The sequence below is a fragment of the Sinocyclocheilus grahami genome, unplaced genomic scaffold (assembly GCF_001515645.1).
Source record: "Sinocyclocheilus grahami isolate Dianchi unplaced genomic scaffold, SAMN03320097.WGS_v1.1 scaffold682.1, whole genome shotgun sequence".
NCBI classification, from domain to species: Eukaryota; Metazoa; Chordata; class Actinopteri; order Cypriniformes; family Cyprinidae; genus Sinocyclocheilus; species Sinocyclocheilus grahami.
Window position 1 is genome coordinate 311,326 of NW_015505861.1, and position 14,074 is coordinate 325,399.

Below are 14,074 nucleotides of genomic sequence, written 5' to 3' on the forward strand. Positions count from 1 at the left end.
GGTTGTTTTGACCCAGCAGTTGGGTTGTTTTGACCCAGTAGTTGGGTTGTTTTGACCCAATAGTTGGGTTGTTTTGACCCAATAGCTGGGTTTGTCGAGCTGGGTTTGTTTGTGTGTGTGTGTGTGTGTGTGTGTGTGTGTGTGTGTGTGTGTGTGTGTGTGTGTGTGTGTGTGTGTGTTCGCTCGTTTTTGTGACAAATGAGGACATAAATTTGGGTGTGGAGGCAGATGCCTCTGTGTGTGTGTGTGTGTGTGTGTGTGTGTGTGTGTGTTGTGTGTGTGAGAGAGAGAGAGCTTTTCCCTGATATGAAAAGACATAGAAAATGGTTTTCAGTATTTATTTTGTATTGAAGTGAAATTGTCTTTCTCATATGGTTCAGTTCCCTTTGCTTTCTCACTGATGCAGGCAGCTCAATGACCTTCACTTCAAAGCATCAATTTTGACCTGTTCTCCACGAATCCTTTCTTCCTCATCAATCTTTTCATCTCTGTTCAATGTTGTTTTCCATTAGCTCTTGCATTGACTGCAATATATACTTCTCAATGGTTTTCTGCATCTCTCTTTTAAACTCCGACATCCTTTTGCCTTTTTGTTTTTGTGTTTTTTCTGTAACTAATTTCTTCATTCAGTGGAGATCCACTAAATCAGTCCGGCTTGTGTTTTAGAGCTTGTCATGTTACACTGTCTAGATCAGCTTGGTTCTGCTTCAGGAACCAGATTTTGGACAATAAATGACAAAAGATATGGGATGCATTTTCTCTCCGTTTATTTTGCACTCTTCGTCTCTCACGATCTGTCCTCTGCTACTCTTTTTTTTTTTTTTTTTTTTTGCAAAGTTATTCAGTCTGGTCCACTTTGTAGCTTATTCTCATTACGATCCACCCACTTAGACAGGAAGAAACTGTCAGATGATTCTATAAAATGACACATTTGTTTCGTTTTGACGTGCCATTTATGAGCAGATTTAAACAATATATAAGAGTATGATTTTGAATGCAGAACATCAGTTGTTTTCAATTTGCAGACTAACTATTAGTTTATGGCGTGGTATTTTATTCACGTGATCACCATGTTGTCTTTCTGTGTCCAACTGTATAGTTTGGAGGTGGAGAATGGCCCCCCAATCGGCTGCAGTCCACTGGACCAGCAGGCGTCACCGAGCTCCGGTTTGGTCCTTCATCCCAACATAGCCAGTCAACGGCGGGAGTCTTTCCTGTACCGCTCGGACAGCGACTACGACCTCTCGCCCAAATCCACCTCTCGCAACTCCTCCCTTGTTGGAGAACAGCTGTGAGTAAGAAAATTTTTACACCTTAACCGGCATTATAAAGACCAAAAGTGCTCAGTCCTGTTGCAAATCACAGTTTGTTGAAAATAGTTAGCCAAAGGTGATGTACTTTTTCAAGTGGATTGTGCATGTGTATCCATGCATGCTTTTCATTGAATTTTACCCACAACCCCTATGGAATCGGAGGAGCTTGTGATTGTAACTTTTTCAATTTAGAAATTGGTGGGAAATACTACGGCAAAATTAACAAATTTATAAATAGTCATTGATTTTTCACACATTTATTTGCATTAGTTTTTTGTTTAGTTAGATATTTACTTACATATTCGTTTACTTATTTGAGCTTTTATTTGTTTTATATTTATTTTATTTTAATATTTATTTGTATTTATTATTAGTTTATTACTTTTTAGTTTATTTTTTACATTTTTATGTTTTATTTATTCATGAGGGAAGCCCACTAAACAAATCTGTAGGCATCCGTTAATAAGTACATGAGGATGAAATGAAAATCTTTTGTGAAAAAATAATTTATTAATAATTTCTTGTCTTAGCAGGGCATTTAACCCATTGAAATTTGTATTTATTAATTAATTTATTTTTAATTTAAGCAGATTCGCAGTGATGGGATAGGATGGTTTTTTTTCAGGTTTTAGGACATCTGAGAGAACACTTTGAGCACAAGAAAGGTTCTAAAACTTTATCTGCTGTTTTCTGCTGTTAACTTACAGTGTGCTTTACATATAATTTGATCTCATAGAACATCGTTTTCATAGATCTCACTTCTTTGCCTCCTCTGAAAAAATAGTTTCACAGTCTAACATAACTTCCAGCAGAGTTTAGCTCAATCAGTACACACCTGAATCAGTAAATCAAGGTCTTCAATTTCACCATTAAACTAGATCTCCACAAATAGGACTGAGCACTTCTGCAATAAATCATTCAACTCTTAGCAGCTGCAGTACAAACAGGACAGAAACTACAGAAGCAATGCAATTTTGAATTATTCTAGCATGGACAATACAGCACACAGGGTTTTGCATTATGTATGAGTTTTGTGTTGTTGTTTTTCTTTTTTGGTTCTAAGACACAGTGAAGACCTGATAGTCACTCCTTTTGCTCAGGTATGTTTGGCTCTTGCTTTCTGGATTGAAAAACTGAGACCAAAATGTGAAAGATTTTACATGTGCTGACTGTTTCAAAGTCCTTTCACATCTTGTTGCTGTCTTTTTGTTCAATAGGTGCTTGCAAGTCTTCGCACTATTAGGAATAATTTCAGCATCCTGACAAATGTCCAGTGCCCCTCCAGCAAGTACGTGACATTTACATTTGTTTCATAAAATGTAATGTGAGAAAATACCACAAGAGGGCAGAACTCACTTAATATCATTTTTTGTCAGAGTAGATGGATACCACACTAACCTACTGTACTGACCTTCGTCCTTATAATGATAATGGTAAATGTCTATTGATTTAAATTTTTTTTATTACTATTTGCTTGGTCGTTGTAACAAAATGTACAGACACTTTGACTTTATTAAAAACAAATTCGGTAAAAAAGTTACTCTTAAGGGGCCGTTTCCTTAACAGAGATTAAGCCTAATCCTAAACTAAAATGGCCCTTTGAACCAGATTAACAGAAATCTGCTTTCTCTGTCATGGTTTTAAATAGTCTTAGACTTAGGCCCAATCCCAATTCTATTTTATACCCCTTCCCCTACCCCTCCGCCTACCCCTTCCCCTTGTCCCTTGAAACAGAGTGTCAGGAAGTAGGGGTGAAAATATTCCCCTAAGAATTGGGACACCATGGAAGTGAAAAAGAAAAAGTCATTGTATAATTTACAGTGAAAAACCGTAAATTGACACTCCCAGAATTCCCTGCATATTTTATGTTTTTTGTTGAAATAACATGTTTCTTCTTAGTTGTTCTTATCAGTTGTGTAACCTAGGGTTTAATCTTAAATTTAATGTTGTTAAATTAATGTTTATTTCATTATTTCAGTATTGTGTGTCACCATGATGGGGTTTAGTGTTTGTGTGAATGACACTGTGCACCTTCTATATAAAAGTATTGTCCTCCTCAGCTCGTAGAAAAGCTTTTTTTGATGAGCTTTGGTTCATCGTGTGACTTTCTCATCACCACCAGTTTTTGGTGGTTATCAGTGCATTACAATGGTTCAAATCAGATATTAGTACTTAAATATTTTGGTTTATTAACATTACATCAGTTAATGAAATACGGTATTTTATTGTGAATTTAAGTTAAGTCTGTAAAACCTAAAATGTTGCTACCATATTTTTTACAGTAAAGTTCTGGCAACCACAGCTGCCGCTATTTTACCGTAAATGTCACTGATTTTTTTTTTACAGTGTAGAGCTACTTCAGGACTAAATTGAAGCTTAAATTAAACCTACTACATGTTTAAGGCAAGGCAGGTTTAACTTCAGATTAACGTTGTGTTTCCAGTCTTTATATATCAAAATTATTGGTAGATATGAACAAAGAAGCCTGGGAAAATTAACCTGCTCTGTTAATCATTTTGATCTACATGATTAAACTTATTGCTGACAACTGGGTAAAACTGTTTTTGAAGGGTAGTGGCAAAGATTGGTAAAGATTTACAATTAAATGAGACACATTCTGTATAGGGGGGTCTGAATGCAGTTGACCCCAATGACACAGTGTTGATTCATGGAGCCGTTTGGCATTCTAGTCCTCCTGCCCACGTGCGAAGCCCAGACAAACAAAAACAAGAGTGGGACGGTGAGAGCCAACGAGCCGTGCCAGAGAACAAACATGTGCTGGGCCTCCAGAGCGTGATCCAGACAGCTAAACTCCAGCAATCCATCAGCTCAACCTCCACGCTCCCTTTGTTTGTGTGTGGGTTAGACGTGTGGGAAGGTATCCCAGACTGCTTTATTATTTTTGGATACATAATTTGGATCAAAATAACACTGACAAAAACATGATAGCTGTAAAGATCCACAATATGGGTCAATGATGTGACAAATAAATGTTTTTTCTGTTAATTTATTCAAAACACAAAATGTGATTCAGACTAGTGGTCGACCGAAATATCGGCCGATATCTGGAATTTTTTAAATATCGGCATCAGCCGATAAGTCTTTCCGTGTGGCCGATGCTTTTCAAAACGGATTATGACACCATATTGTGCATTTATGCTTAGGACAAGCCACTCAGATGTGAAGCCAGCACCTGACGGACAGTAAAATTACCAAACGTCATTCACTTTCTAACGTGACATTGTAACGCTACATTGTGTTAGCACTCCGGCGTGCAACAAAGTCTTATCCAAACGTACCGTGAGACATCAGATCCGCAGCCCAGCGGCAGCTCTGGTTGGAGACACAGATGTGATATGAACGAATTCAAACAAAAATGAAACCGTGTTTACCTCACAAACAATCAAAAATCTCGCGACTGGCTCTTCCTCAGATATGTGCGTTGTTCTCGGCTACTTCTAAACAAGACACTGTTTTCCGTTGGACTCAAAAGCACTCCAGAATGAAAACTGGGTCGACACGAGAACTCTATGTTAAGTAATAATAATACGTTTAAATTCCTTTATGTGTTTATTCAGGAATATCCTCTGTATTTGATTGCCCATGATTGGCGTAATATCGCGTGTAGTATAACTTTTCATATGTTCCAGTCTTATTTAATGCTGCTATATACTGATAACCAAGCATGTAATTATACACCTTCAGGCTTGTATTATTTTACAATGAAACAGAAAAGCAAAAACTAAACAGATCAGAGACATATATCTGTATTATTAACCAACTATCCCATACTATAATTAAAACAACCTGTTGCTCGGTAAACTATGTATTGTACATGTTGTACATGGAATTACACATACTATTTTTGACATTAATTTATGAATATGAATTTGTTCATTAAATATTAATGTTAGAAAGGCTGCACTAAACCTTGTTCATTTAAGTGTTATGTCTGTTTTTTTACATGTTAATTATTTAGGTTATATATATATATTTATTTATTTATTTATTTTTGTAGATGTTTCAGCAAAAGAAAAGGAAAGGCTACACTAATTATTACCTCAATTGTTTACATTTTTTAAATTTAGGTTTTAATAAATATTTATGCATAATAAATGTTCATTTAGTTTCACCAATTTTCTGCATGTCTCTCATTTACTGTAATTACATGTATTATATCAGCCTCATATCGTCCAATCAGCCAGATTGATTTCTCAATATCGGCATCGGTATCGGCCCTTAAAAATCCCATATCGGTCAACCACTAATTCAGACATAAAGTACAATGACTTGAAAACACCTCTTCTGTTAAAAGAATTTTAGGTAACACTTTATTTTAAGGACCAATTCTCACTATTTACTGTAGCGTATTAGCATGCATATTACTAGCATATTGGCAGGTTTATTAGTACTTATAAAGCACATATTAATTCCTTATTCTACATGACCATATTTTAGATCCCTTGATCCACCCCATACCTAAACTTAACAGCTAATTTACTAACTATTAATAAGCATCAGATTAGGAGTTTATTGTGGGAAAACTCTTAGTTAATAGTGAATATGTGTTCCCTAATCTAAAGTGTTACCTTAAAAGAATTTAATTCTTGGGGGAAAAAAAGTTTTAAAAAAAACTTGCTTGAAGCGTGCTTCACTGCTTATTAATATTTGAAAAACCTTTGTCCACCAAATCAAAGTAGTGCAGCCAACATTCAGGAAATTACAGAAAACAAAACTATTAAACTATTAAAAACAGTTTCCATTTAATTAAATAAAATATACATATTAGATGAAAAGCATAAGCTTAAAAAACTTGCATTGACAGCTAAATGAAATAAGTTTAAACTGAAGTACTAAAATGACTAAAACTAAAAAATTTAAATATGAAAATAAAATAAGTTTTAAAAACAAAAACGAATACAAATGACAGAAGTGCATAACAAAATGGCTAAAACTAAAATGAAAATATAAAAATACAAGACAAGGTTAGTTCAGGCTGTCAATTTAATATGAGTATTTTTCTTATAAATTAAATTTTAATACTAAATTAAACTAATTTAAATTAGTTTGACGATTTTTTTTGTTTAGTTTTATTTTTTTACTTATTGTGAATGCTCTGTTATTGACCCATATAACAACATTTGAACAAACATTACTTGTCTTACACATTTAGTATATGCTGTGGGTGTTATGAATGATGTCTCAAATTGTGCAGCTTGTTGAGGAGAGGTGTGCGATTACTCACTATTTTTGCTTTGATACTGCTATTATATTTTTTGTGCAATTTGCCATTTTTTGCATGGAAGATGTTAATATAGATGAAAAATCCCATAGACTTAAACTGAAGGAAGCACCTGAGTCACAGACTCAGAAAGCAACCACCCAGATCTGCATGGAAACACTCTGGGAATCACCCACAACACCTTGGAATCAAATTTTGCATGTTCAAACACCATTCACATTTTCTTCAGCAATGTTATTCTAATTTGAATTTTCCTTACGAACAGCCCATCATTCACAAAATTATTCAGGTGCCAAACCGAAAAGCATCAGGCGTCACACAGGACACATGGTCTGCAGTCACAGTCTCTCTCATTTTCAATGAATGCTTTGATAAGGCATTTTACGGCATCAGTCTGTCCACTCCTTTATGAAGTGACACAGATTGGCTGTGACTATCAAAAGCGTCTGAATCACACAGCTGTCGTGAGTTTGCAGCTTAATGAGTCACATTCAGCAGACCGGTCGAAACGAGAAGCTGTTTGCCTCTTTATCAGAAAAACCTGGCCCATATATCAGCGGTGTGGCCCGGGACACGAGCACACAGAGAGGGGCAGTGTACGCCGGCTGCTGGAACGGCCGTCCACTCTCACAGAGGTGGTTTTGTGGGACAGAGAGGATGCTGGGTAAATTTACACTAAGGTCTTTTGTTAAGAGAGTCATACAGTAGGCCGATCAAACAGAAATTCAGGCGCTCTGTAGACCTTAGCAAGGAAGGTTTGACTTCTTAAAGGTCAACGGTAAAGAGTCTCAACGCTCACTTACTGCTGAGGTACGTCACAGGGTTGGGCGAAAGGGAAATTTTGAAACACCTCGTGACATTTACTTTGAGTCTAATAATCGACTTGTGTAATGGTATCAGATCTGTGTGATGTGCAATGTCAGTGCGTGCGTGTCTAAATCTGGAAAATTAGTGTTCATGTGACATCTTTGATTCACTCAAAGTTTGCTGCTCTCATTGATTTCTTTCCTTGTTTTAAGAAGGATAATGCAGAGGTTGATTGATATAAATGAACGTTATGCAAGCCACACCACTATAATGTTGACTTTGAACATTTTACTTTTTTCTTTGGTAAAGTGTAGGGTGGATGAGTTGTCAGTTCAGGACAAATTGTCATGATGATTTATGTGTGTTGTTAAAGGTGCGATGCATGCTGTTTTGATAGTTTATCATGATTTTATCTGCTACTGTACTGCTACTTTACCCTGCATCACATGAACAACAGAAAACACACAATCTGCATCAAAAGGAAAAATATCAATCAGACTGAAAGAAGATTTTAAGTAGTTTTTTATTTGTTTTGTTTTTCAAAAACTAGTGTGTTTTAGTGGTTGTTATAGGGCATAACTATACTTTTACTTTGGAAAACCACAGGGAAACTCTCATATTATTATACTAAATACTATATATTAGGATTATTATTATTATTAGGGATGTAACGGTATGAAAATTTCATATCACGGTTATAGTGACCAAAGTTATCACGATTATCAATATTATCACAGTTTTGTTCAAATTTGATGAAAATGTTCAAAATGAACTGATACACACACTGAAAAGATTTCAATAAGTTTTATATTTGAAAATCAACAAATACAATTAGCAGCCCCACTGTATATACACACAATATATTAATATTCGGGGTCAGTATGACTTTTGTGTTCACCAAGGCTGCATTTATTTGATCAAAAATACAGTTAAAAACAGTAATAATGCTTAAAATTATGTCAATTTTAATGTGACAATTAAGCTGATTTTTTTCTGTAATAGTGAGTATTCAATTACAAAAAATTCAAAATTATTACTTTCAATTCTCTGATTGTATCAAAATGATCCCTTCCATGATTTTAGGCGTCACTAGTTGACAGTGGCACATGCTTGGCTTCATTTAGGCCCTTGGTGAAAGTTGCCCACTCGTTGTTCTCTCTCAAGCTCTCGTGGTGAGGACATATTAATGCTGTTATTCGTGTGTATCCATGCCAGGCTTCAGATCTACACACGCCACTTAAATGGACTCCATATGTGAAACATCTTGAGCGCAGGAGGCTTCTCTCAAATGACCTTATTCTTCAGGAGTCCCTCACAGATGTCAGCAGGGTTAATACAAACCCTTCGCTCGCTTTTACAGCGCTTACGCACATGGCATCCGGAGCTCATTGTTGGATGTGGTCACTTTATTTGTAGATGTTCACTGGAACTCAATGATTAACTCATCACTTATACTCTAGGGATCGGATTTATTGAAGCGTTAGCATTCACGCTAATCTATGAGCTGTTATTCGTGTGTATCCATGCCAGGCTTCAGATCTACACACGCCACTTAATTGGACTCCATATGTGAAACATCTTGAGCGCAGGAGGCTTCTCTCAAATGACCTTATTCTTCAGGAGTCCCTCACAGATGTCAGCAGGGTTAATACAAACCCTTCGCTCGCTTTTACAGCGCTTACGCACATGGCATCCGGAGCTCATTGTTGGATGTGGTCACTTTATTTGTAGATGTTCACTGGAACTCAATGATTAACTCATCACTTATACTCTAGGGATCGGATTTATTGAAGCGTTAGCATTCACGCTAATCTATGCATGTGGTATTTCTGCCACATGTCCAGTCTTAACCGCAGTAATTCATTGGCTGTCTTAGTCAAACCACACATGCTGAATGTTTGGTTTCAATCAGGCCTGTTTTCTTGATAAATGTTCAGATTGTTTAGTCAGTTGCTCATCATCTGGTTGTTTTGATGCCTTTAAATGACAATGGTTTGCCTTAAGATATTATTGTGATTTAAAAAGTTGTTGGGGATAATGTGAGGCCAGAACAATATGCAAGTTCATGAATAGAGGCACTTCTAGTAATCTCGATTCACATACCACTGCGTTCCTGACTGTGTCAGAGTGCAGTTCATAATGCAACGCCAGGACATCTTGCATTGTCAGCATTGCCACAGTTTTTTTTACCAGTTAAAAAAACAACACATTACAAAGGAAGTCCACAGGGCCAAGATGTAAGCATTACATTTCCGGTTTCAAGAGTAGCGACAGGATAAACATTACATTATACATGTTATAATGAGACTAGTGGGATAAATTACACTACCATTCAAAATTTGGATGTACTTTATGCTCACCAAAGCTGCATTTATTTAATCAAAAATACAGTAAAAACAGTGCTGTTGTGAAATATGATTGCAATTGAAAATATTTGTATATATTTTAATATATTTTAAAATGCATTTTATTCCTATGATGGCTGAAGCTGAATTTTCAGCATCATTACTCCAGTCTTCAGTGTCACATGATCCTTCAGAAATCATTCTGATATGCTGATTGGCTGCTCATTGGAAAACATGATTTTTTAAAGATTTTTTTATTAATAGAGTGTTCAAAAGAACAGTATTTATAAGAAATATTTTGTAACATTATAAATGCCTTCACTGTCACTTTAATGCAGCGATTTATTCCTTGCTGAATAAAAGTACACTGACAAAAATTTGATGTAGAATTTACTTTAATTTTCACTAGAAATTGTGAAATTGTTAATTTCACAAATAATTGCAAAGAAACACATTTAAATAATCATTATATTTTTAAGTAAAAAAGACTGGAATAGTATTTTCTTATAAAATGCACTCCAATAATATTTGCTTTGTTTAACCTTAAAAAATCATGTATTATTATTACTTTCTTTAAAAAAAAAAAATTCCCCCAAATTTTGGAACGGTACTGTTTATTGAGTCTTTCAGCTGCATCACAATAAATAAAACTGATACATTTTGAAATGTCAAATAAACTGTGGACCCCATTGACTTTCATTATATGGATAGAAAAACATCGAAACATTCTTCAAAATGATGACAGATTAAGTTTGTTAAGCAAATTCATGCTTGCTATGCATTGATCATGCACAGTGCTCTGTAATAACTGATTACATGTAATCCGTATTACGTAATCAGATTCCAAAAATGTAGTAGTTGTATTACGTGATGTTGATAATAAAGAATGGGATATATTTGATTTCTCTTTTATAGCAATAATCCCATTCAAATCTATAAACAAGTTACAGATCATAAGTAATCTAAAAGTAATCCAAAAGTAATCGGAATACATTAACTAAAATGAGTAATCTAAATTACATTACTGACTACAATTTTTCCTCATGTACCTTGTAATGAGTAACAGACTACAATTTGTGAGTAATCTACCCAGGACTGATAATGCATTTGCATACTTGTATACAGTATGTATCTGAGATTTCTGGTGTTGTGTAGAGTTGTGTAATACAGATCCGTGAGTAGAGTTTGAACTGGAAGCCAGATGAACTTGTCAGTGCAACATTTCCCAAGGTCAATAAACGTTCATTTAGACAACATCTCATTCTTTCTTCATGCAATGTTTTGCCGTCTTTGTGAAATCTATAGCTGAGGCCTGATGGGAGACTCCAGCCTGAGCGCCGCATGGAAATCTGCTCCACGATTTAGCGGCGTCTCAACCTCAGGGGAAGTGGTTTACTTTGCTTGGCTCCTGTTGAGCTTTGACTGGATGCTGGCCAGCAAGGGGAGTAAAGTTTGCCTCTCGGGTTGCTCCTGCAAACACAGCCCTGGCTTTGATTTCATAGCTCCTTCTCGTTAGCCCTGTTGGGGATCAAATGGAGGTGGTGGTTGGGGGTCCGTGATTTGTTAACCTGTGAATAAATATAAATGCTGATACCACCTTGGAGAAGCCTTGTGTCTACTAAAAGATCAAAGTTAATGCTCACTGTGAGAGTGGTGGAGTCATTCAAACTGACGGATGCATTGCAGACCCTTTCTGCAGGATTTGTAGTGGGTGGGATTAATTCCTCTCAGCTTTAGGCCTTTTCCATGTTGTCTTGTCAACTCTTTGTACAGTTTTTATTCAATATTGTCACTGGTAGACTATATTTTCAACTTGTTAAATTAGGCAAATTGTTAAATTATACCACCCCACTCCACCCCACAATTGTTTTGTTTAGTTTTTTTTTGCTTTATGACATTACTTTCATGATATTTAAGCACATTCTCACTCAATACCATAATACAATTCTATAATTCTCATTACTCTAATGCTAAAAAATAGTTGATTATATAATATTTTTTATTTTATATTGTTATATTTTATTTTAATTATATATTTATTTTAATATTATATATATATATATATATATATATATATATATATACTAATATAGTATTTAAGTCGCTGTAGCAATAGCCAAAAATACATTGTATGGGTCAAAATTATAGGTTTTTCTATAAGTAAATTGTTCCATGAAGATATTTTGTAAATTTACTAACGTAAATATATCAAAACTTAATTTTTGATTAGTAATATGCATTGCTAAGAACTTCCTTTGGACAACTTTAAAGGCGATTTTCTCAATATTTAGATTTTTTGCACCCTCAGATTCCAGATTTTCAAATAGTTGTATCTCGGCTAAATATTGTCCTCCTATCATAACAAACCATACATCAATGGAAAGCTTATTTATTCAAAAGATGATGTATAAATTGACACTTAATACTGGTTTTATGGTCCAGGGTCACACACACACACACACATATATATATATATATATAATGCTAAAAATAGTATTTGGAAAATGTCCTGGCAGAAAATTACAGCACTTTTAATTATTTATTTATTTATTTTATTTATTTATTTTGCATCATAATCACTGCATCATAAAATGCATTTATGGCACTGCATCATAAAAATCTAACAAGAATCAACATTGAAAATATAGAGTTTTACAAAATAAAAACTCGAAAGTACACATATCATGATAATGAATTAACAACAATTTTACAAATGCATTGCAGTCCTAAAAATAGGCATCATTTTCTTGTTGTTTTGGGTTGAAATATGACCTTAATGTGTTTTTTTTTGTTAGTTTTTTATGAGATTCGTCATCAAGATAATTTACTAACAATATAATACACTGCATCATAAAAATCTAACAAGAATCAACATTGAAAATATAGAGTTTTACAAAATAAAAACTCGAAAGTACACATATCATGATAATGAATTAACAACAATTTTACAAATGCATTGCAGTCCTAAAAATAGGCATCATTTTCTTGTTGTTTTGGGTTGAAATATGACCTTAATGTGTTTTTTTTGTTTGTTTTTTATGAGATTCGTCATCAAGATAATTTACTAACAATATAATTGAGCATTAATCATTCTCTCCTCAATTTGGTTTCAATTAACTACATTTTCAGTCAACAGAAGAGGAGAGAAATAGGGAATGAGTTTTTGAGTCCCTCCCACTAAGCTCCCCTGGGTCTGAGGCTCATTGACACATCAGCACAGAGAGAGAGAGAGAGAGTGAGAGAGAGAGACTGGCAGACAGACTGCACAGTAGGTGAGTTTGGAGACTGAGCTGGTGACACAATGGAAAAGACTATGAAGCGAACAGTGAGCTATTAATCCAGCTACTATCAGTGCAGAATGACTACATCAGCAGCACTCAGCCCACCATGAAAGATCACTGCTTCTCTATCTGCACTGCTCCCGCCGGACCACCTTTTCGGGCCAAGCAGCAGAGGCTGGATCCTGAATACATATCCGTGTGTCTCTTACCAGATGAATCCTACCAGAAGCTGGCCGTGGAGACCATGGAGGAGCTAGACTGGTGCCTGGACCAGCTGGAGACCATCCAGACGTACCGCTCCGTCAGTGACATGGCCTCCAACAAGGTGAGATGGCAGCTCGTCTACTCCTACTTTACCTCTGCGTTGCTGCAAACAGCAACGTGCTTTCACAGAAATTCAAATTTCAATACTCTTAGAAATAAAGGTTCTTTATTGGCATCTGTTGTTCCATAAAGAACCTTTAACATCCATGGAATTTTTCCATTGCACAAAAGGTTCTTTATATTAGAAAAAAGGTTCTTTCAGAATCAGAATCAGAATCAGAAGAGCTTTATTGCTGCAAACAGCAGGGCATCTTTATGCATGTTTTCACAGAAATTCAAATTTCAATACTCTTAGAAATAAAGGTTCTTTATTGGCATCTGTTGTTCCATAAAGAACCTTTAACATCCATGGAATTTTTCCATTGCACAAAAGGTTCTTTATATCAGAAAAAAGGTTCTTTCAGAATCAGAATCAGAATCAGAAGAGCTTTATTACCAAGTATGTTTACACACACAAGGAATTTGACTTTACGACAGGAGCTTCCAGTGTAGAAGAAAGTACAAACATAGTGCAGACATACATAGGAATAACACAGTAGGGATGTAATATAAAACTAATATAATAAAAAAAAAAGAAAAATTGAATAATGTACTATCTACAGAAATAGAAGTATAGGAAAAAATGTAATTGTTTAGATAAATGTACAGATATGTTTATTAGTGTGCAGATATGTTATTTACAAAGTGTGCAGTTTAATATAAATATACTATGTTAGTTGTGATGGACGATGTATAATTTGAAAGATTAATTGTTAAGACTGA

The 14,074-nt window shown here is 35.1% G+C and overlaps 1 protein-coding gene across 1 annotated transcript in view; it reads left to right on the top strand.

Moving 5' to 3' along the window:
- Positions 1 to 14,074, top strand: part of LOC107559365 (cAMP-specific 3',5'-cyclic phosphodiesterase 4B-like) — a 62,666-nt gene that overhangs the window by 35,873 nt on the left and 12,719 nt on the right. Inside the window, exons 4-7 of the mRNA XM_016243151.1 lie at positions 1,100 to 1,288; positions 2,377 to 2,413; positions 2,531 to 2,605; positions 13,155 to 13,313. Coding sequence (XP_016098637.1) covers positions 1,100 to 1,288; positions 2,377 to 2,413; positions 2,531 to 2,605; positions 13,155 to 13,313 — 460 coding nt within the window. The remainder of the gene's footprint in view (positions 1 to 1,099; positions 1,289 to 2,376; positions 2,414 to 2,530; positions 2,606 to 13,154; positions 13,314 to 14,074) is intronic.